General features: G+C 44.3%; 1 protein-coding gene across 1 annotated transcript in view; it reads left to right on the top strand.

Annotated features, from left to right (window-relative positions):
- amon (prohormone processing protease amontillado) overlaps positions 1-22,787 on the top strand; it is a 200,791-nt gene that overhangs the window by 95,962 nt on the left and 82,042 nt on the right. Inside the window, exon 2 of the mRNA XM_075675115.1 lies at positions 6,495-6,599. Within this exon, the coding sequence (XP_075531230.1) occupies positions 6,495-6,599 (105 nt within the window). The remainder of the gene's footprint in view (positions 1-6,494; positions 6,600-22,787) is intronic.

Raw genomic sequence — 22,787 nt, forward strand, 5'->3', positions numbered from 1 at the left:
AATCCGGATTAAGTATGACCGCCAGGGGATCCTTAACGTGACCCCGACGCGCAGAACACGGGCGTTCTTGCATTTCGCCCCTATCGAAATGCGACCGCCGCGACCCCGTGCTTAGCAGCGCAACAGCACGGCCGCTAAGCAACCGCAGCGGATAGTTTGGGAAGAAAGAAACAAACAGCGTTGACTAACAACCAGTCTTCATTGCATATCAAATACAATAAATGCTAGTGTTGTGCTCAGATATTTTATCCTATGTATCAGAAGTTATACGCAATAAAGGACGATTTTTAGTCAGCGTTTTCTACACTCTGTCCCGTACTTTCGCGCTGTTGGATGCCATTCTGCTTGGCTTGGCCAACGGCACGTGGTCCGGAAAGCCCTGTTGCTCAATGCGTGCCTGTAAGTGACGTAGACACTAACTTAATAACTATAGCATTACAACAGCCGTCCGTGCGACTGAACGAGGCTGTGCGGAGAAAGAAACGGCCAAACAAATAGCACTCGCCGAGCCACGGGTTCTAACTACGTTTCAACTCCGCTTGTGTTACCGAGTCACACAAGAACCAAGATCCTAGAGAATCGCATTACGCCACGTAAATGCGAATAATCGCTTTTTCTTTCCTTCTTCTTCTTTAGGAGCAACCAACAAAAGGAAGAAGTGATTTCAATATCTCTGCGCGTGTACTCCACGCGTCGGCACGCGTGAAACGAGCTTTTCTAGCGATGGCGTAAAAATGGAAAGAACGGCCTCTAACGTCGGCTCCAGTTGCGCGGCAAATTATGTTCGCGCGGCGGCGGGCTTTTCCGACAGGCGCGCGCGGCAGCCGATCCGGCAAACTAGATTCGCTGCGCTCCGCACGCTGCCGCAGGCAGTACGCGGCTCTTGCCGCCACGGATAAGATAGTGCCCCCTCGCGGAGATCGGGTTTCGAAACTAGACTACGCTGGTGCTGTCGCTTGTCCAGCTCTTTCTTTCTTTCTTTCTTACTTTCTTTCCTTCTTTCTTTCTTTCTTTACACCGGCCTCGGTGGTACAGTGGTGGGTATGGCGTTCACTGCTGACCCCGCGTTAAGCGAGTTCCCTTCCCTACCGTGGCGGCCACATTCCGATTAGAGTGGAACGCAAGAAAAAATGAAACAAAGAGAAGCGCTTGCATGCATAGATTTTGGTGCGTGCTAGAGAAGCCTACGTGGCTCAAAAATCGATTCGCAGTCCTGCATTGCAGCATCCCTCATAGTGTTGCTGATATTTTTATTCCACTGTATCGCAATCCACCTTTATTCTTTTTCTTTGCCTGTTGTTCCACAACTATGTTAAGTCTGGCAAATGGGTTAGACGAAGCGGTTGTTGATCCGCCTAACTTTGTTTAATCGTTAGCGCTGTTATTACATTGGACGATCAATTTATTTATGTGACGAAAGTAAAGCAAAAAATATTTAAAACGCTACACTGCCAACCAATTGAAGTTTTATTAGGAAGGATATATATATATATATATATAAAATCAGGGGCCTTATGGCTACGGTGTCCTTTAGTGCCCCATGCAGGGACTGCTCTTTCGCGTTAAACAACATTCATCATTCATTTCTTTCTTTCTTGACTCCCAATTTGTTCCTTCCTCCATTATATCTACCTACGCATTTATCTTTTGTTCCGTCGTTACCGCTTCCCGGTTTCGATCGTTTCCTTCTTATTTTTCATTTCTCTATTTAGAGTAAGTAGCTTACTTCTTCCGTCTTCGCCCCTTCTCTCCTTTCTTTTCCTTCCTCCATCTTTCTATCCACTTTCGTTTCTTTGTTTGTTTCGTGTTTCTTTTTCCATTTCTTTCTTCATCCCTCCGTTGCATCTTGTTTCCTTCTTAATGACGTCCTTTATTTCTTTACTCTTCGTTCCTTCTGTGTTCCGTCTACTATCTCCGTTGCTTCTTATCAGTTCCATTTATTTCCTTGCCTTTATTTCTGTTTTATTTTCCTGCTTTATTTCCGGCTCGTGTCCCCTTCTTCCTTGCTCCATCCCTATCTTTTCTTCGTCTTGCACTTTGCCTTCAATATTCCCGTTTCTCTCTTCCCTTTAGGTCTTCGTCCTTCTCGTTCGCCATCGTTGCCGCTTCTATCCTGCGCACCCTTCTTCCTTTCTTTCTTTTCCACTCCTTGCTTCGCCGAACGTGTCGAAAAGACTTCGCCGCTTTCGCACGCGCAATCTACACGCCGGCGGCGTCGCATTCTGTCTTCATTTCGCCAGCACAACACGTTCGACGCCGTGGTACGTACTACACAGAGCCGCGTTCGCCAATCCAAGTAACGATCGAGGAAAGAGAACAGCAGAGTGGTGCCCGCAGGGCGCTTCGTTTTACGTAAACAAGTTCAGTTGTTGCCCATCCCTGCAGCGCTATCTGGAACTGCGCCTGTGTCTCTTTCTTTACCTTTTGTTTCCTTTCCTTTTCTTTCTTTCTTTCTTTCTTTCTTTCTCTTTTCGCCGTTATACGCAGCCTCGAGAAAACAGAGAAGCACGCTCTGCTACACGTTCCTCGCTGAACAGCCAGCGAATCTGGTTGAAACAGGTTCGACCACGCTCGAGCGCCTCGGTTGGTGACGTCATTCCTCTCCTTTACTCGGTCGATCGCTAGATCAGCTGTTGATGCAGAGTGAAGGATTCCTTTACAGATATTTTTTTTTTATTCGTCATTCAGTGAAGTCTTTTCGGGAAATGTATTTCAGAGGATAGTTGTGAGGTTCAGAGAAAGGAAATCGTTTCGAGAGCAGATACGGGTGGCTGATATTATCTTCGAGGCAAAGAGGAAGAATTGAACGCGACATGTAACGCGTAGAGCAACAAACTGGTGGTCTATTCGAGTAGCATAATGAAGTGCCAAGAGACTGGGGACGCGCTCGAAAAGAGCGAAGACTAACGTGATCGGTTAACCCGACACCGTTATCGTTACGGTGTTCGAGGTTAGATTTCCGGGGCAGGATGAGAAATTGGCAGTTTCGCCTGAAGGGTGAAGCACTTCCAGCGATAGAAAAAGCTATAGCATTGCTCTTGATCTCCTCGGACTGTCTTATATCGATACGTGGATGTGACTATGGGCGGACGCGGCATAATTTCTGGTTCCTTCAAAAGCCGTGTACAGGGCCTGCAATGGCATCGCACAGACATTACTGCGCTCCCCGACAGTGAAATTACATCGCTTTCGGATTGGGAGCGCTAATGTTGCTTTGCACGTTTCAGTATTCTGAGAATTTTTTTAACAATAGAATGCAAGGCTTTAATGAAATGTCTCGCTATTTTTGTTTACGCGCTGCAATTCTTCAGAAATCCTGAGGAATAATTCAATCAGCCACATAAGTTTGTTTAAGAAACCTCGCTGGTTTAATAGCGTAGCATCTATATTCCGTCTGCGGCAGAGATAAACATGTGACCTATATATACATAGATATATGCGGAACGTCACACCGACGCCGACGGTGAGAATACGCTTGGAGTGACCATATAATTTCTTCCACGATAATATTTATTTGATAGCAAAGTTTTCTTTGTGGAAAACGAATGTTCTTTCTTTAAGTATCTTTGTGGTACATATACGGGTGAATGACAAACATTTCATTTCAATTTAATGCTTTTTCACTTATGTTGGTGATAGCAAGCTCCCAAACGCACTTAGTAGCGCCGATGATTGGGTTACCTGGCTACTGACATGCATAATTCAAAATATAGCAGTGCGGCTTGGAAGAATAAATACACACGCCGACGACCTGACAAAGACAGGCGCCAAGTTTTACATTGCAAGCAATAGATTTGCACCTCTTGTACAATGAAAACAAAGAACGAAGGGATAAGAGAGAAGTGCGGCGCATTTCAAATAACCAATCATAGCAGGTCATGCTTTTCTTTGGTGTTTATTCAGTCCTGCACTTTTTGTCTATTCGTTTGTTCGCTGTTCTCATTGTACAACACAAATATGTTCCTGACTTTTAAGAAAAGTTTAGCAGTTGATCGTCGGTGCTTGTCCAAGTCGGCTCTTCGGTTCACGGTCTTATCTCAAGTCCCGCCGCTACATTTTGGATCTTTCAGACACTGGGTTTATAGAGACGAAGTTTCATTACTTACGTGATCCGGCCCCTTGTCGAGCTGCCCTAAAGTTCGTGCAAGTGGCTTTTGACTGCGTTTCACTCGAAAGTTAGAAGTTCGAAGGTTCACTCGATCGTGCTGAAGCAGAAAACAACCATGCTAACCAGCTCTGAAGCGTTCTTTGTCCAGCATAAAAAAAAAAGAAAGACGCTCTCCAGCATAGCACTTTTAATGTTCTGTCGGGCGGATGTGGTATAACGGCTGCTTGCGTCGACACTGTTTGTTCGCGAAGCCGTAACTTGGTTACTGGGCGTCGGAAACTGCGTCCTTCACGTTCCCTAAGGTGTATACTGACTGCACTACGGTTTTATTATATATCTGTACGCGTGCGTGTGTTGGTCCCTGCGTGCTTGTGTGCGTGCGTATGTGGCTCCGGCGCCGGCATCTTCAGGAAAGTGTGGGCAGGCCTCATCCACTTATCCCGTCTTAACACCGCTTCCGTGTTCCTTCCTGCCAGCTGTTTTTGCTTCCGTCGTTACACTCGTGATGGAAGAATGGCGCGGAAACAAGCTACGTTCTCTTTTTTTGTGCCCTTGTCTTTCTTTTTCCCCGCAAGTTTTTTAGCTTGCCTCTACTCGTATATCGGAATGATCGTTTGCTGTTCTGCTCTAATGCATTTTTTTTTTCTTTAAATGGCGAAAATTCCTTAATTTGCCCGTTTCAACTTACTGTATTGTTATTTAAGCTATCTTCTCATTTTGATTGAGTTGATGTCATAGGGAAAGAGATAGAAAGAAAGGAAAGAAACAAGGCAAAGGTTGTCGAAAAGTGTCTGGCTGTGTCTGGCTAAGGGAGTAGTAATAAAGGTATGAGAGAGAAAAGAATAAAACGGGGGCGTGGTCAATGCGTGAACGTGCGCGGACACCAATACGCAGTCCAACCGGGAAACCAACTGGCTCGATGTGTCCTAATAAAACAACCGTACGTAGGAAGTACCAAAAGATGAAGCGAAGAAATGCATCGTTAGCTACCTTTGTTTTTTCACTTCAAATGTGTAGAAGTACTAAAAGAAAAAAGAAGTGCAAGAAAAAGTTAATTGCCGCCGGTGTAAGTCGAACCAACGACCTCCGCGAGGCGAGTGCCATATGCCCTATTAAGTCAGCTACGGCGGCTTCACTCTCTCTCTCTCTCTCTCTATCTCCTCTTAACTGCCTCGCATAATTCAGCTACGCTGACTGCTGTCCCCTCACCCACTTTCCATGGTATTACGCATTCGTGTATGTAGGTTTGGGAGTGTCAGTCAGCGATACTCAGCGGTCATGGCGGCGGATGAAGTTATCGCTTAGGAGGATGAAGGGGGAGCCATGCGAAGATGTATAGGTCAGCTGTCTGCTCTTAAGATCACCAACTACGTGGCTACTGCGGTTTGATGGATGTTCCATTAAACTGCAAGCGTTCCGCTAATTCACATTTCCGATTGCGCTAATATTTCATTGTTTGTTTCGAGGTGCACTGCTGCGGAATATTTGCAATCGTTTTTTAAGTCGCCGGTGTCACTTGTATCACTGTTACGTTACTGCACTCCACTCCACGTTACTGCTGCTAGTTAAAACTGCAATTCACGCGATCACCACTTTACAATGCGTCGGATGACATGAGCCGTTTTATACTCCTGCGTGCGCTCTGTGGCCTCTAGACCTTTTCTGAAACCCACTTTAAATTGATTGGACAGCTCAGTTGGGCTGCGTCACGCACTTTAACCTTAGACCAACGTTGCTAGTGCTTCGCGGCAACGAAAATGCTCTTAGTCTTCGTATCGTTCAGTGGTTCAACTATACAACATAATTGTCTGTCACTGTGCATGCGTGCTTGCTTGTATTTGTCGCGTGAGTGCGTGCTGTGCACTAATTGGTCATTTAGGAGCCTGGATATCGCGAGCAGCATGTCTGGCTTCCATAACGAGCAAATACATCCAACACCCATTAAATATTTCTCTTGCTCTTTCGTTTCGTTGCTTCGTACGACACTGTCAAGCTAATTTGTTGTAGTCACTCTTTCGGAGCCCACTCAGTTTCTTCATTTGAGACGAACAAAATTATAAGTACTATGAGCTATAATGTGAACAATGCACCCCCCCCCTTCACCTTCCGTAACAGCACGCAGTCGCTGCTCCTTCCCAGTATTGAAAATCAATCACGAAAGTGCCACGCTTTGGCCGGTCTGCGGGCGGCAGAAGATATCGCTGACGTCTTGGCTGCCATTCTGTGGGCACCACTTATTAATTCTTAAACAAAAAAAGAGAACAAAAAACTGTGCAGTAGGTTCCACTTCAACATCGGTATATCCGAAGACTTCTTGAACACGTCTGTTGTACATCACTGCTAGACGGCTGATGCGAAACCCCTTCTGTCTTCTCTCGGTGCGCAGGTGCTGGGGTCCAAGAACGAGTACCACTTCGTTCACCGCGCCGTGCCCCGGGCCCGCACCAAGCGAAGCATCCCGCACATGCGCAAACTCCGGGCCGACCCGCAGGTGAGTCCCGCTCAACTTTGTATTCAGTGAACGCACATGGGGGTTGCGGCTGGACGGAACCGGCATAAGTGGACTGGCGATGACACCGTCACGGACATCAACCCGCAGGAGCTGCTGCTACACCCGCTCGAGTTGTGCGCGTAATTTCGCGCTGTTGGCCTATTTTGATACGAAACACGAACTCACAATATTAGGTGAAGTCCCACGCCGAATTGCACGTGTTTATAGGGATGCTACGGGAGACACTAGGCAGTTCGCCAGTGACTGCTGCCAGCTCTCCTGAAGGGATCGCGATGTGTTGCTACGAGACTTAAAGGGGCATTGCACAATAAAGTTGGGTTACTGCAGTCAGGCAAGTTACACGTCTAGAATTTCGAGCAGGCCGGTCGTGCTCCAAGAGGAGTACCGTTAGTTTGGAGAAGGACTTTTCAATGCCCTATTTGCATTTAATTTTGCCGCAAAGAATTGCCTATCGGTGTATAAAGTGAAGGACAAACTTTCAATTTCGTCTGAAGCCTAACAATGCTACATTAGTATGATGTCACAAACTTCAAGATATGTAGGTGTGCTTGAGCCGTACTTGTTCCCAAACAATTCTGAAAAAAAAAAACACTCGCGTTGCCGAATCTTTGGTTCCCGTTAGCATGTAGTGTAATCATTGCTTACTGACAAGCCAATAAGCAGTTTTGAGGAGACGCTCGCCAAATATTATGACGTCGCGAGGAGCTGGAGCGGGCAATTCAAGCTGGTCTGTCATCGTTGCGACTTTTCTGGTTCACTGAGAGTTCAGTAACATCGAAGTTTCTAGTGTTCCGGAAGTGTAATCTGTCAATCCAGCCAAGCATCATCTTTATGCCCATGTCACAAAGAAAATTTTAATGTAACTTGTATCTTATGATATCTTATATATCAAATGACATTAGTTACTGTGCGCAGCTGCACGGCTGAAGATACATAATGTGATTTACAGACGACGGCAATCAGCGATGCGTGGAGGACAAGAAAGCACCGAAAAAAGTGTGTAGGCAGAATGTTCCTAAATGCATGCCCTCTTAATAAAAACAATTTTTTAGCTTGGTACCATTCATTCGGTGATATTATAATACGGTTTTCTCAACATTCAAGATGGCATTGCACGTACTAAGACGATAAAAGACTTGAGCCAGGTATGAATCCAAAAACTGGTCTAAACGGCAATATGTCCGACATGGCGGAGTGCGCCGAAGGTAATAAAGTTCAAAGTTGTGTCTCAGCAAATAGCGAAAGGCTTAAAAATGAAAACGCAATAACTGCTAGCTAGAATTGTTCATTTTGATTGCTGTATTCTGTCAAGGCCACTCTTCGGCGAGAGTACTCTTTCAGGACAGAAACACATTCGAATGAGTTCAGCAAACTCGTTTGATTGCAGAAATCGTTTTCCTCTGATGAGATTACATATCCCCGCGTAGCAGCCGAATAATGACAATAAATGCGAATAGCATTACGCACGAATGACATTATCAGTGTGTTAATAACGGGGGCTACTATATATCATAAAATGCGCTAACTTTCTATGCGGCAGATTTCCTAAACTACAGGCGTAATCGGAACAGAAACACGCGATAACACCGTGAACCTTACGATGTGCCGCATTGACGTCATGGGTGCCCTCTGTTTAGGCTGAAAAATCGACAGGTTAAGCTGGAATTTGAACTTGCGCGTTAATAGGCCACGCTTTCAAGCCCAACAAACATAGCGCTCTGCTAAAGTAATCTAACCACGCCAGGATGGCGCAGTGCTTGCCTGGGGCATCCAATTAATGAATTCGTGAAACGCTCGCTTCGCCTGCGCGGCAAATTTTTCTGCACACAAAGTTAGTTCAAACGCCTACATTTACATGCCCTGTACTTTGGTGGTGGTATAGCAATACCAGTTCCGACCTAAATTCCAAACATGGCCGCCTTTCAACATTTCTTTTAAAGCTGCCTGCAGACGAGTTAGTTTCACGCTCGTAAACAGACGTGTCCGTTGTCCATATTTATACTTTTTGTGCGCAAACAAACAGGGACAAAGAATAGGGGCAACACAAGGACGAGCGCTTGTGTTGCCCCTATTCTTTGTCCCTGTTTGTTTGCGCACAAAAAGTATAAATATGAATATGTTCCAACTAGGCCGACTCGCAGTTATGTGTCCGTTGTGACACATCGCGCATAGGTTAGCGCCTTGTTAGGTACAATACGCTTGTGGGCAGGAAATGGCAGACAAAAACACGGACTCTGCGGTTGTTTTTCGATGTCCGCCTCTTTGAAACATGAACTACAGCGCAGCAAGCTTTGGAAGAAGCTTGGCGCCCTGTTTTATCGTCCTTGTAATGCGTACAAATGGAGCTTGAACGAGAAACTTCAGTTAGAACAACAAACTCATCAGCGCATCATAGGCGCACGCCGCTCACTACAGGGACGGCAGTCACTTTTCTGGCGAACATCAGTAAAATGTAAAAGCTTCAACGCTTGTTTATGACGTCACTCTCCTTCAGTTTTTGTAATGGGCGGGAAAGAATCAAGAAATTGGAAAGCTTCAGTGACGCTCCAGTGGCCTTTCAGCCTACTTACTTATGGCAACGAAGGACCCGCGTCAGAACCCACGTCCCACCAGCTGCGCTGAACAGCTTGCACATTATCGGCCTGAATGAATTCTGTGCCTTTATGTGCTGAAACAACGATTTTATTTTGAGATACGTTCGTAGTGGGGGACTCCGAACTAATTTTGACCACCAGGGGATAATTAACGTGCCCCCCTATGCACGGGACGCCGGCGTTTTTGCATTCCGCCCACCATCGAAATGCGGCCGCCGCAAGCTCGTGCATAGCAGCGAAACACCATAGCCGCTGGCCACCGCAGCGGGTACTTACCAGCCCCGTTCCATTCGCTTTGCATATGGCAATTCGTTGACCCGATTAACAAGACAACGCAGGCGAACCTTGTTGGCGATAATAATGGCACTAACGAGGCGCACGCCCGTCTGCCGTCGGAGACAGAAAGAGTTCGCTTTTATTGCACACATGAGCGCACGAATGCGACACATTATGGGAAAAGAAGAGGCTAAAAATAACCGTGTTGGTGGTTTCCACAATGAGTTTTATTTGTACTGCACGTATTATTCTCTCGTGTGGAACGCTGTCTGGGATGCAGGGTACCGCATTGTGACGACGGTCAAGAGAGGCATTGCTCCCCAAAACTGGTTATCGTTCACCGAAACTCTTCACTGGGTGAACGTGTGCCCAGAAAGGCGAGAAACACCCAAATCGCACCCTATAAAGGTGAAAATGCTCGTCGCTCGTCTAATCCGATCTAATCTCTCGTCCCGACTCTGCACGGAGTCGAGGGTTCGACGGAAGCCGTCTGCTCGGGATGAAACACGACGCAATAAAACCACAGACACTTTCAGGCTATTGAAAATTCTTTAATATGTTTCTGCTTCGGGGGCTCTGAAGCCTTGTTCACAACGGGGTGAAAGAAAGTTCACTGGAAGCTTATGTATTCTTCCCCACGCGACGTAAGCAGCGCGTGTACGGCGAGGGGAGGTTCCCCCCCCCCCCCTTCGAGTGAGCGCGTGCGACGTGTTTTCTGTATCTGCAACGACTCCAGATACAGCCGCCATTTCAGGGTTCTTTTTTGGCCGATAATTCTCGAGTTTTCGAAGTCAATCTTGTGACTCGTTGCACCCGTCTGCTCTGCAAGGACATTCGGAACTGTTCGTTCCTTTCGACATCGTTCTGATGCATTTATGTAGATAGGCTATTCATTCACGCACCACCATCATTAATTGCGGGTAAATCGCTAATCAGAGAAGGTATAGCGTTATTCGTGACGCACGTGCAATCTGATTAAACGCGCTTTGCCATCATCAAATTGCCGATAACGTACAATATGGTACAGCGCAGTGCAACATACACTACAACACGCAGTAAATAATTAGGCAGTCTAAAGTAGTGTCCTTTGTTCTTATTGTTTTCGCCCCGCATCTGTTAACTATATAGTTAAAAAATATGCCTCAGTCCTGAATTACGCACGAACTATGCAAACATTCTTTTTCCGTTGTGTTACAGGATAAAGCAAATTAGATGGAAAAAGAAAGAGCAATAGCCTTACACTTTTTTCTAGCAATGATCAATGCCACACGAAAGCTAGATCAACTCTAGCTTTCGTAAGTTTATCTAAAGAACATTAAAAAGGTAGTGGAAGTCATTAAAGCGGAAGCTCCTTCTGTCCCTTCGGAGGTCAGTATAGTAGTCTCAAGGTGGTGTGGGCTTTTTTTTTCATATATTTTTCACTGGTTTTAGTTGGCTTACGAGAGCTTCGCAGTCAATCTCATTTGCATAATGTAGATCAATTCACGCGGCTCGCGAGGCCAGCGCTATAGGAGTTTCCTCACCGCAGCCGGTGCGGACACTCGCCTCAAGTTTTCCGCGTGAAAACAGAGAGTATGGGTCGATAGCGACGAGAGGAAAGCGGTTCAGGCGACAGGCCGGGGTCTTCTAAGCTTGCATAAGCCCCTGTGAGATGTAATCTATACGAATATTCATTTTGTCTTTTTTTTTTACCTGGAACTTCAGAGTTGATCGAAGACGTCGCCTCGTGGTCAAACTGTAATCGATAGCAGCAGTGAGGTTAGCCGGCTGCTTGGTTTCGAGAGCGATAAGGCAAAAAAAAGAAAAAGAAAAAAATAGACCCTCCGGTACATTTCAGTAATTCTCTGAAACTCTTATAGAGTGTCGATCATCTCTGCAATCTCACCTCAAGATGTCGTTACACATGTGAAAAAGGAGGCCAGAGCAAATATCGAAATTCGATTAAGAATGGCGTGCAGGTTTCAATTTTTGCCTGATTTTGTGTCATCCGCGGGCCTTTCTTCTCTCTTTATTTTTCATTTTTTTACTGACCCTAGTATTCATCATGCCTTCAGCACAAAGACGGGGATTCTATTTTCGGATATGGCGCCCGCATAGCAGTGGTAGGGAAGAGCGACGACTATCGCGTTCTGAGACATACGTGCATTAAAGAACCATCATGCGAGTTAAGCATACTCTGAAACCATTCAAAACGGCATATTTTCTCGTGTAACTTGCTGCACAACTTTGCTAAGTGATGCTGTAAATGCAGGCGAAGCGCTGAAATTAAACACTCAATAGACAGAATTAACTGGCGCCTGAAGCAATTATAGATATTTCTAAGCTGCCTTTTTTGGTGTAACGAATGCTTCCCCCACCTCAACGATAGATAGATAGATAGATAGACAGATAGATAGATAGATAGATAGATAGATAGATAGATAGATAGATAGATAGATAGATAGATAGATAGATAGATAGATAGATAGATAGATAGATAGATAGATAGATAGATAGATAGATAGATAGATAGATAGATAGATAGATAGATAGATAGATAGATAGATAGATAGATAGATAGATAGATAGATAGATCTTCACAGCTCCTTTTTGTCTCTTGACTAAAGCGTACGTCTTTGAGCTTTAGGAACGTTCGGTCACAATTTTTTTTCAATATCCTAAAGAATAAAAGGGATAGTCGTGTTATTAGTGTTCACACCATTATTCCTTACAGAACACCACGCGTTTCCAAATTCACGATGTCACGCCTTTATGCCCAAACAAGTTCGGGTTTAAGCGCTTTCAAGGATGCACGAATAAAGAAAAGAGAAACAAAACTAAAGCCGGTACCCTGCAGTGTATACAAAACTTTGCTGCACTTTAATCGCGAGATTCCTTTGAATTCACGGAAGCCTTTTCGAAGGAACGCCCCTGAAAGAGCCGCTGTTCGCGCGACTGAAGATTGCCCGTGTGAACTCGTGATTAAAGAGTAGAAAGAAGAAAAAAATTTGTCGAGTGCCACGTGTGTTCAGATGATGAAGGACTTTGAGTGCGCCGCACCCAACTGAAAGGAGAGAAAGAGGGGGAGAAGGGAGTGTTATTTACAGCAAACTTCGCCAGCGAAGCTGCAAAGGCCTCCCCATTCATCACACGATTTCTTCCTTCTATGAACAATTCTTTTTCTTTCGTTTATTTCTCTCAGCCGAGTTGCTTGTAATGCAAATATTTGCATGCACTGCGCGGCTGTGTTGTTTCTTTTTTCTCATATCGTGCGTCGTCGTAAAGTCTTATCTTGCTCAGTTTTGCATCGAGAAAAGTGGGCGCCATTGAAAGTTAACAATGCAGACGCTATGAGTATGAAAGCTTACTTGCGGGCTCTTGCATTGCACGTGCCGTTTTTTTTTCCTCTTTTTCTTTTTCTTTTTTGTCACACCGGAGTCATTACATCAGAATAGCGTGTGTCAGTAAGCGCTGTCAACTTGAATAAAACGAAGGCGAAAGATAGGAAAATTGAGAACAATGAAGGCTTGGACTACAGAATGCAATATGCATGTTTCAGCTGCTTGGAAAATATGCCAATGTGCAGTGGGGAAGGCTCTTTTTTTTTTCACTTGCTTTGTGCTTCGGGAACGTGCGTCAAAATGCCCAAGTTTCGTCCGCCCGTTTGCGTGCGGTGGTAGAACGGCTGTAAATCTCGGCAAGCACGTCTATCTCTTTTTGTTCCTGTCTGTCGTAGTGGGAAACACCAAACGCAGCTTTAAATAATCACTGTCGCACATTTTTTTGCTATGCTTCTAAACAATCTAAACATCACGAAAACATTGACGACAGCTTCAGCACGTTAGCGCACAATGTTCAGTTCGAGGAAGGAACGAAACCATTCCCGTTATTACAAAATTCGCAATTCTTCATTTCATTTTTCTTTTTTTTAATTTTGCGGTACGGAGAAGCCGTATAATAAGGAGAGGAACGGGCGCTTAATAGCGATCCAGTGCTTCTGAATAACACCGCCTACGGGTGAAGTATAATGGGTGATGGGATGGACGAAGCCCCCGATGATTACCGTATCTCCCAATGAAAACCAGCAGTTCGTTTTTACCGAGAGCGTACCACGTACCAATACAAGTTTCAGAAAATTTTCCGCTCCTGCACTGCCATTGGTTCTCTCTGGTATCTTGCACTTGTATTTACCTCTCTCTCTCTCTCTCTCTCTATATATATATATATATATATATATATATTTGCACTTTGCACTGGTATTTTGGTATTTTGCACTTGTATTTACCTCTCTCTCTCTCTCTCTCTCTCTCTCTCTCTCTATATATATATATATATATATATATATATATATATATATATATATATATATATATATATAGAGAGAGAGAGAGAGAGAGAGAGAGAGAGAGAGGTAAATACAAGTGCAAAATACCAAAGAGACCCAATGGCAGTGCAGGAGCGGAAAATTTTCTGAAACTTGTATTGGTACGTGGTACGCTCTCGGCAAAAACGAACTGCTGGTTTTCATTGGGAGATACGGTAATCATCGGGGGCTTCGTCCATCCCATCACCCATTATACTTCACCCGTAGGCGGTGTTATTCAGAAGCACTGGATCGCTATTAAGCGCCCGTTCCTCTCCTTATTATACGGCTTCTCCGTACCGCAAAATTAAAAATATTTATACATATATATATATATATATATATATATATATATATATATATATATATATATATATATATATATATATATATATATGTGTGTGTGTGTGTGTGTGTGTGTGTGTGTGTGTGTGTGTGTGTGTGTGTGTGTGTGTGTGTGTGTGTTATCTTCCATACACTCAACGCTAATTTGAGCTGCCTGCCATTAACCTCGGAAAGCCCAAGCCCCATTGCACTTGAAGGCAAATGTGAAAAACTTGTTCCATTTTATATCTCGTCATGGAGAGCAAACTCTTAAAAAAAAGCAATCATACGTTTTTGAGTAAATAAATATTTAGTTATTAATTATTAGTAATTGGCATCCTGGAAAGCCAACACCTGAAAACTTGCTCCATAATATGAAAAAAACAGAAAAAAAAAGAAACGCTGCAATTGGCTTTGCGTTAACATTACGGCGCTTAGATTAGAGCTCGGAGGCGTCTAACTGAGCGTATGAAAATGGTAGCACCCGCCGTGGTTGCTCAGTGGCTATGGTGTTGGGCTGCTGAGCACGAGGTCGCGAGATCGAATCCCGGCCACGGCGGCCGCATTTCGGTGCGGGCGAAATGCGAAAACACTCGTGTGCTTAGATTTAGGTGCACGTTAAAGAACCCCAGGTGGTCAAAATTTCCGGAGTCCTCCACTACGGCGTGCCTCATAATCAGAAAGTGGTTTTGGCACGTAAAAAACCCAAATATTATTATTATTATTGAAAATGGTAGGTTGTGCTACTAGGGTTAACGCATGCGACCGTTGATTCATGGTCTCACGAAATGTGTACGGAACCGTAGATGCTGTGCACTTGCCGCGAGCAACAGCGGAAGAAAAGGAGAAGAAAAAAGCTGACTACGATCCCTTCGTTGCATTGCCGGCCACACGTAATTTGTGCGTCAGTCGGGCTTCTGCAGTTCCGCATGAAAGTTAACGTAAGCGGTTAGGCACATGAACAGTCAACTAGTTGAGTTATGTCTTCGTGATCTTGTTCGTCTCTTTCGTAAAGCACACCGAGTGAGGGTGATGTCTCGGGGGCGCAGACGGACAATCTTTGTATATTTCAGTTCTACGTACCCCTAATATATATATATATATATATATATATATATATATATATATATATATATATATATATATATATATATATATATATATATATATATAATGCAAGAAGAGTTCAGGCCCTGTCTCTACGACACTTAACATGTCCACAGTAAAGTTTTTACATTAATTTTTGAGGACACACTTCCTGTCTCTTCTTTCGGCGTCGCTGATGTGCGCCCTATCACGACGTCTATTTTGTACTTTATTATGTGCAAAATAGCAAAGAAATACTAAACGAAATACGCATTACGCACATTTTCCGCTTAGTGTCAGAGGCCGGAAGATGCATGAGGCGCAGCTTACACTGTCGGGAGCTTTCGGCGTCGCCCCCGCGCACATGGCTAAGAGCTGCTATGCACGGAACAGCAATCGGCAGCGAACCGTGATAATCGCATCTTTCTTGCCGCCGAGACCCTCTTACTTCACGCCCCCTCCCCCCCGTCACCGCCGTGCCTTTCGAGATCGTACTGGTATACATTGCTGCAAACTAACGATATGCAAACTGAACCTTGGCACACTCGCCTTAGCTCTCGCCGTGGATAAAAGGATTATGCGAACGCGTCGATGGACGGCTGCAGCCGGATAAGTTACGAAAGCCCTGCCGTCCTTTTGCTTGTTGTTTTCCCTTACGAAACATCTCGTTGGTGGAAGCATGAGCTCACCTGTGCCTGCGGTCTCAAATTATTTTGCAAGCGGCTGTGCCGCAAGGCTGGCGGGATGGACTCAGGTATTATGTATGGCATCAACGTTTTACTATATTAAATGTATTTAATTCGTAAACGTTTAACAATAACGGGCGCAGTTTTTCAGGAGTCAACGAACCACCGCAAGGCTTACGAAAAACATTTCTTTTTTTTCTGGACTCCAACCTCGATACCACAAAGTTCGGATTGGCCATGGTAGTGGGCTGCTAAGTGCGAGGTCACTGGATTAATTCACGGCCACGGTGGCCGCATTTCGATGGGGGCGAAATGTGAAAACACCCGTGAACTTAGATTTAGGTGCACGTTAAAGAACTCCAGGTGGTCCAAATTTCCGGAGTCCCAACTACGGCGTGCCTCATAATCAGAAAATAGTTTTTGAACGTAAAACCACATAATTTAATAAAGTTCGGATAACATGCTACAGCGTCGCATGTGTCGTAATTAGTTGCAGCGCGAGAAATAGACGTACACAGAGGAGACAAGCCCTTGACGATTTCTCACTCACAATTGTAGATTTTATTCGAAGAGAACAACCGGTATACAAATATACACGCTTAACGAAGGTCCATATGTGCGGCTATGTTAAACTTGGGTTACATTAATTCGAGTATTTATGTCTAATAACGCTGTATTATAAACCTGCTTTCTTATTATCTGTTAACTGCGACAGTATGGTAAGTTTGGCTACTACAAACCCTGTCTCCTAAAATCGTAGCTTAATACGCAAACACACAAAAAGGAACAGTGAATATGAGAATAATTGCTTAGACTGAAAAACACACACTACATCTACTCTACAAACGTAGTAAGAACGTGACATAAACCGCAAATCTGTACAAATCATGTGTAATGATCAGTCAGCACATGACCTATGATAAGCACGAGTAGTATCTGTCCGCGTTAAAAAAGGGCTGTTCACAGCAATGCGCATGAAAAGTCGCTAAAGCTTACAAGTTATCTTGATATTAAATTGAGATGAAAAAAAGAACACACCTAAGCGCACAAAATGCCATTCTAAAGAGACCTGAAGCAACCTTCATGTTAACTGTGATCCTTCCGAATCTATATTCTCCTCAAAACTTCGGTACACGCCTGCCTGCCTCGTTATTATCAGCGCTTTTGTTTCTGGCCAAAACTATTCACGAGTATACTCATTCCTAATAACAAATGTAAAAGCAACGCTAATTCCCTCAGAAAATTAGGCTATAACTAAGACCTGTTCCTGCACATGGCGTGCACAGCAGCGTTACCTCTCGGTGAGTCGTACTTTCGTAACCTGAGGCGTGTTTTGGTCTTCCTTGGCACTTAGCAGTATATTTTCCATGGTTTGCAGCGTATTAACGTTCAGATAACGAAAAAAATAATAATAGTGAAGAATGTTACACTCCGCCATGGCCATCACATAGACATAGACATCATATAGACAACTTCAAATGTCTTGGAGCTGTAAATCACAGACGCTTAAAAAAAAAAAACATTGAGCTTCGCGTTCAAGGTTGCTGTAAACACTAAATAAAGGGCAGGCACTTCCTGCTCAGTCTAGAGTCATATACCGTAAGTCTGTTCCGCAGTGTACTTACCTTAATATTGACGTTGTCCTTGACAACGCGGATAAAATAGCTCGCCGATCAACAATTTCTGATAAGCCGTGCTTCTCTACTTGTCGCTGGTATAGTTAGCTCGTACTCCTTGTTGTGTCATACGACACTCGACAATGTAGAGTAAAAAATAGGGCGTGATATTGCGTCACTCGCAATGAAATTTATCCATAGCGGGCAGGTTCGCTTTCTTGTAGGACAGGTACCAGCATGCGCAAGCACGTTCGCACCCCACAATCATATGGTATTGCGAAATGATGTGTAATTGCGAAATAGGCCCGCATTTTCGCAATTTCGTCTCGGTAGACTTCCTGCGGTGGCCGCGCCTATTTGTGCGCGCTGTCGCCTGCTTTATAAAGAGCCAACATGTCTGCTCTGGATAAACTTCGTTGTGAATGACGCACTCTCCTGGTCCTTTTCTTACTGCACCTTGTTTCGCGTCTTAGTACACCGTGCTATGAACCAAGTCTCCAGTGAAGAGGATGCTCTTATTATTATTTTTTTTTTCATTTCAATGGTGATGGTGCTTATTTGTATTGGCCATCTCTTTCAAACACGGTGACGACGAATAGTCACCTATAGCCTGCTTGAGTTTGTCAGGTGTTGTATAAGCCTATAGTGTTTTGCCCATCACTTTTTGATTTTTTCTCTCCTCGTTAAATTTCTATATCTGTATTGTGTAGTTACGTATGCCTATAACGCCCTCGGCTCTGTCGATTTCTTCGCCGATTTTCTTCTCGTCGTCGTCGTCGTCGTCGTCGTCGTCGTCGTCGTTGTTGTTGTTGTTGTTGTTGTTGTTGTTGTTGTTGTTGTTGTTGTTGTTGTTGTTGTTGTTGTTGTTGTTGTTGTTGTTTAAAATGGAGCGTCTGTGCTCTCCTTTTCCATGTGTCATTTCTTCCCGCTGCTCTAATCGCGTCAAGTATGCCAATTCGCGTTAGACCGTGTGGGCTTGTGCGTTCAGGCTTCCGTGTGGCCTTATTTTATTCTTGTGGCCCTGTGTATCTTCCCGATTCGTTCTCTCCATATTAACCAATCACGAATGCACCGATGTAAAGAAAGAAAGAAGTCGCCGCTATCAATAGGCCATAATTACAGTGATCCGCGATTAAGTTCCCTTTTGTCTCTGTCTCCGTAATTAAGAGGGTGATAATAATGCGTCTCGACTGTAATGCTAAAACACGAGTACATTAATATCCTTTCTGCAGAACCAAGGCGAACGAGACTCGCAAGCCTAATTGCTTCGCCGAATTTCGGACCGTTTCCATAGACGCGACCTCGTGGGTTCACTCAGTCACAGCATTCACCGCTTCCTTTGATGTCTCCCGTATGGCCGCGTATCGTTGGACCAAATATGCCCGAAACCTCTCAAAGTGACCGGGAGGAAAGCAGGAGCTTGTCGGAGTGACGTCAGCATCGATCTCCTCTGTGCGCGCGTCTCCCCTTCTGTGGGTATTTTTCTGGCAGCTTCGCCGGCTCCTTTATGGTAGTAAAAGCCCAGTACCCACATGGCCTCTCTTTCGCCATAGCGTAGAGACGTCACTCAAGGTTTCTATTCAACTCTGCGTCCGGTATTGTTAGGCAGTACGAACCAGTCGACAGTTAGTGACATAATTTGCCAGTTTCCAATTCCTGCTTTGAATTTCTCTTCATTTGTCTATTGTGTAGTTTAAAAATGCGGATATATTTTTCTTTTCCCCATTTTTATACGTGTACATGTGCGCACAGAGAAACAGATAAATATGAAGAGAAAGAAATCATAACGAGTATTCTTATCTATACTTAGGTTATCTTCATTAACAATTTTCTTTCATTTTCTTTAAAACTTTTTATTATTATTCATTTTTTTTCTTTATTGATGTATTATAGAGAGGGTTAGAGTAGCTGATGTACTTTCTACCCCAGTCTCCCCATAGCAATCCATTTATAGCAGAACAGAAAAGAGGTTAACCAGTCATGAAACTCGTTTGCTTTGGTTCCCTGTGCTGCCGGATAGGTGACAGAGAGGCAAAAAAAAAGGGAAAGAAGGCAGAGAAATGTCCGTAGGCTGCGCGCATGCGGGAAGGTGCACTTGGAGTTCATAAGTGGTCGGGAGGAACCTGTCGCCTTGAGGTGCTCTAGCCCCGCTCACTTTGCTTTCTACGCCATCGACAACGGTACAATGACATTCACCTTTGAAAGTGGTCTTGGTTCCAGCTGGTTTAATGCTGACCGGAGACGACGGGTGGGAGTGCGAATGGAACAAAAGAATGGAAAAGCCAGGGACGTTAACCAGAAAAAAATTCGGTTTGCTACCCTACACTGGGAAAAGTGGGAAGTAGAGAGAACACAGACACACGCACAAAGTCGGGCACTATCACAGCACGGGATCATGTACGCTACAGTAACCACCAGTTCAGGGTGCAGCCGCTTGTGCATCGTCCGTAGTCGTTAAAGAACTGCAGTCGTAGCTTCATCTCCCCCTGCTGCGATGGCTTATGAGATCAGCTTGCCAAATTGGTTTGTTTTAATAATAAGCTTTAACAGAAGTGACAGTCGCAAGCAATGGTCTCTGTAGAACTTAAGACAGTACCACAGAACGTGTTGTATAGTCTCCTCGCGACCCCAGTCATCAAACGTAGCGTTGTCGACCACTCAAGTACGAACAGCGAAAGAATTCGTATAGGCCCTTCGAAAAATCACGATGGTCTCGCATCGCGGAGTCCACTTGGGATGCGAAAGTGGAGCAAATAATCCAGGGGATGTAGCCAGTTGTTTTCTTATTGAAACTGGAGTAGACGATGTGTCGAGTAAGGAAATGCATACATCAAGAACGCAAATAATATATTTTTCGTCCTCAAGTCAAACGAAATGAGGTGCCGGAGTCACCTACAGGCGCCATCATCTCCTTAAGCCCCGATAACAAGACGATAAAAAAAAGGACGACACTATTGCCTGCGCTGCTTCAGCGAAATAGAGGAATTAAGACAGAGAACTCGGGAAACTACGCCAGAAACAGCCCACTCCAATTGCACTAGTAGTTATTTCTGTTTCCTTAAATTTGAGCTCGAGTGAAAACAGACCTGACATTTCTGGAATTTCTGGAACTGTCCCACTTTTTGTTTCCAGATATTACATGTTTCTTTAATGCAACCACGTTTTTGGAAGTTCTTTTAATCACCTACGCAATCATTGAAAGGCCACACAAATTTACAGAAAAAGAGAGCGTTTTCTGTTTACAGCGGCAGAACTCTTACTTTCTTGCCCTGTGTCTTTATCTTTCGGAATCCCGCAACCACGGCATGAAAAACGAGCAATAAGGCAGAAGGGAAAGACAGCTAAATACAAAAAAATGCAGAGGATACGCGAGGTTCAATCGATCACGTGCAGATTCTTTCCGGGCCTTCGTTGACTTCCTCATTCGCCCACTTCTTGCTCAGTCTCTACGTCTTTTCCGCATAAAGGGGAATAATACAAAAAAGCGTGCTTTACAGGAGTGAATGGAAGCAACGATGCAGAGCTACTTTCGAGAACAAAGCAACCGAGAAAGCTACCCGCAAGAAGACGCGCTCAAACATGAAGGCACAAATTTCTTAGTGTGCTTTGCAGTCTGATTTCAGTATTTCAGCAAACTTGGCGTTGCCCTTTCTTTCGCAGGAGTCTCTACAAGAGTTTTCCTGGCAAGTTCATATGTTGGCGGCATAAACGAATATCGCTAATTGTACTCTTGGTTGCCTAAATTCCCAAAGGTGTCCCAAGAAATAGGCTTTCTGGTTGTTTCGGGTTGAGAAGAAAAGAAAGAAGTAAAACGAACGCTATAATGGAGTCGCTGAAATATTTGTAATCAAAATAAGTTCGTCCCAGAGGGACTGTTATCCAAACAAGGCCCCGATTACGATTTGAGCACTCGCGAATAACGTGGCTGTTACACTCTGTAATGACAACCTAATATTTATCTTGGATTTCAGAAGGAATATCCAGGCGATAGCCCATGTGACCAAGTGCAAAAACTGAGAGAATAAGTATTATAACAAAGAAGGAAGGAAAAATGAAGATAGAAAAGAGAGAAGTAAGGAATAAAAAAGGAAGCGAGAAAGAGCCCTAAGAACGATGGATGGAATGAAGAATAAAGAGAGAAAAGGAAAGGAAGGAAGGGCAGAAAGATCAAAATTAATATGAAAGAGAGAGAAAGAAAATGGGAAGGGATTAAAAAAACTAAACAGGAAAGCAATGCATAAAAAAACGAAAAGAGAGAAAGAGAACGAAGAAAATACAAAGAAGAAAGGAAACAATGAAACAATGAAATAAATCTAAAAATAACTGTATTAGTGAACTAACTACATCATTTAAGTGTCGCACTTGGCACGCCAGGGAGAATCTCTCTTGTTAAGTTCGTGACTGAAAACAATAGTAACAATGTCTTTACGAGAGTCGCTGTACATTCCAGTGCACTCGAAATGTGTTCGTTTTGCTTGAAAATAAATGAACTACTCCATCAGGATCTTTAATAAGTCTCGACATTTTATTTAGAAATAGGCCAATGATTTACCAAAACGAATTGAGTTTCCAGATCTCCCTTCATTTCAGCGTACAACCGACGTAACGCACGACCGCTTTCGCGTCCGCGAAGGAGTTCCTGCCAAGTGTACTGATCCAGCCGGCGCATGCGCACAAACGGGACAGATTTTCTTATTCATGATATTAGTATCGGTCTGTTGAGTCAAGTCAAAACTCCAAGTAGAAAACCAAGCAGGAATCGTGACGCAGCACACAAAAGTCGGAACCCTCGGGACACATATTAATACAGAAAACTTTACAGAAAGAAAAGAGCATTATCTGTCTACAGCGGCTGAAGTCTTACGTTCTTGCCCTCTGCCCTTATTATTTTTTGAAGCCCGCAACCATGGCATGAAAACGAACAACAATACACAAGGAAAAGCTAGCTAAATATAAAGAACAGGCGCAGAAGATACGAGGGGTTCATTCGATCACGTGCGCATTCACCCTCGCCTGCCCACTTCCATCTGCGCATGGAAGTACGCGCTTTCCAACGAGACAGCTCAAGTGAGGCAGAAGTGTCTCCTTTTTTATTTAGTAGCACGCCTCTGAGGAGCACTGATTGCGCTGAAGAGCTCTAGGTCACTTGTTCGATTCCAGGCCACGGCTACCGCACTTCGATGTGGTCAAAATGCAAAAAAAGAAGCCTCTCAATTTAGGCGCGGAATTCGAGGAAGGTTGCA

Source organism: Dermacentor variabilis, chromosome 11 (assembly GCF_050947875.1).
Source record: "Dermacentor variabilis isolate Ectoservices chromosome 11, ASM5094787v1, whole genome shotgun sequence".
In the NCBI taxonomy this organism is placed as follows: domain Eukaryota; kingdom Metazoa; phylum Arthropoda; class Arachnida; order Ixodida; family Ixodidae; genus Dermacentor; species Dermacentor variabilis.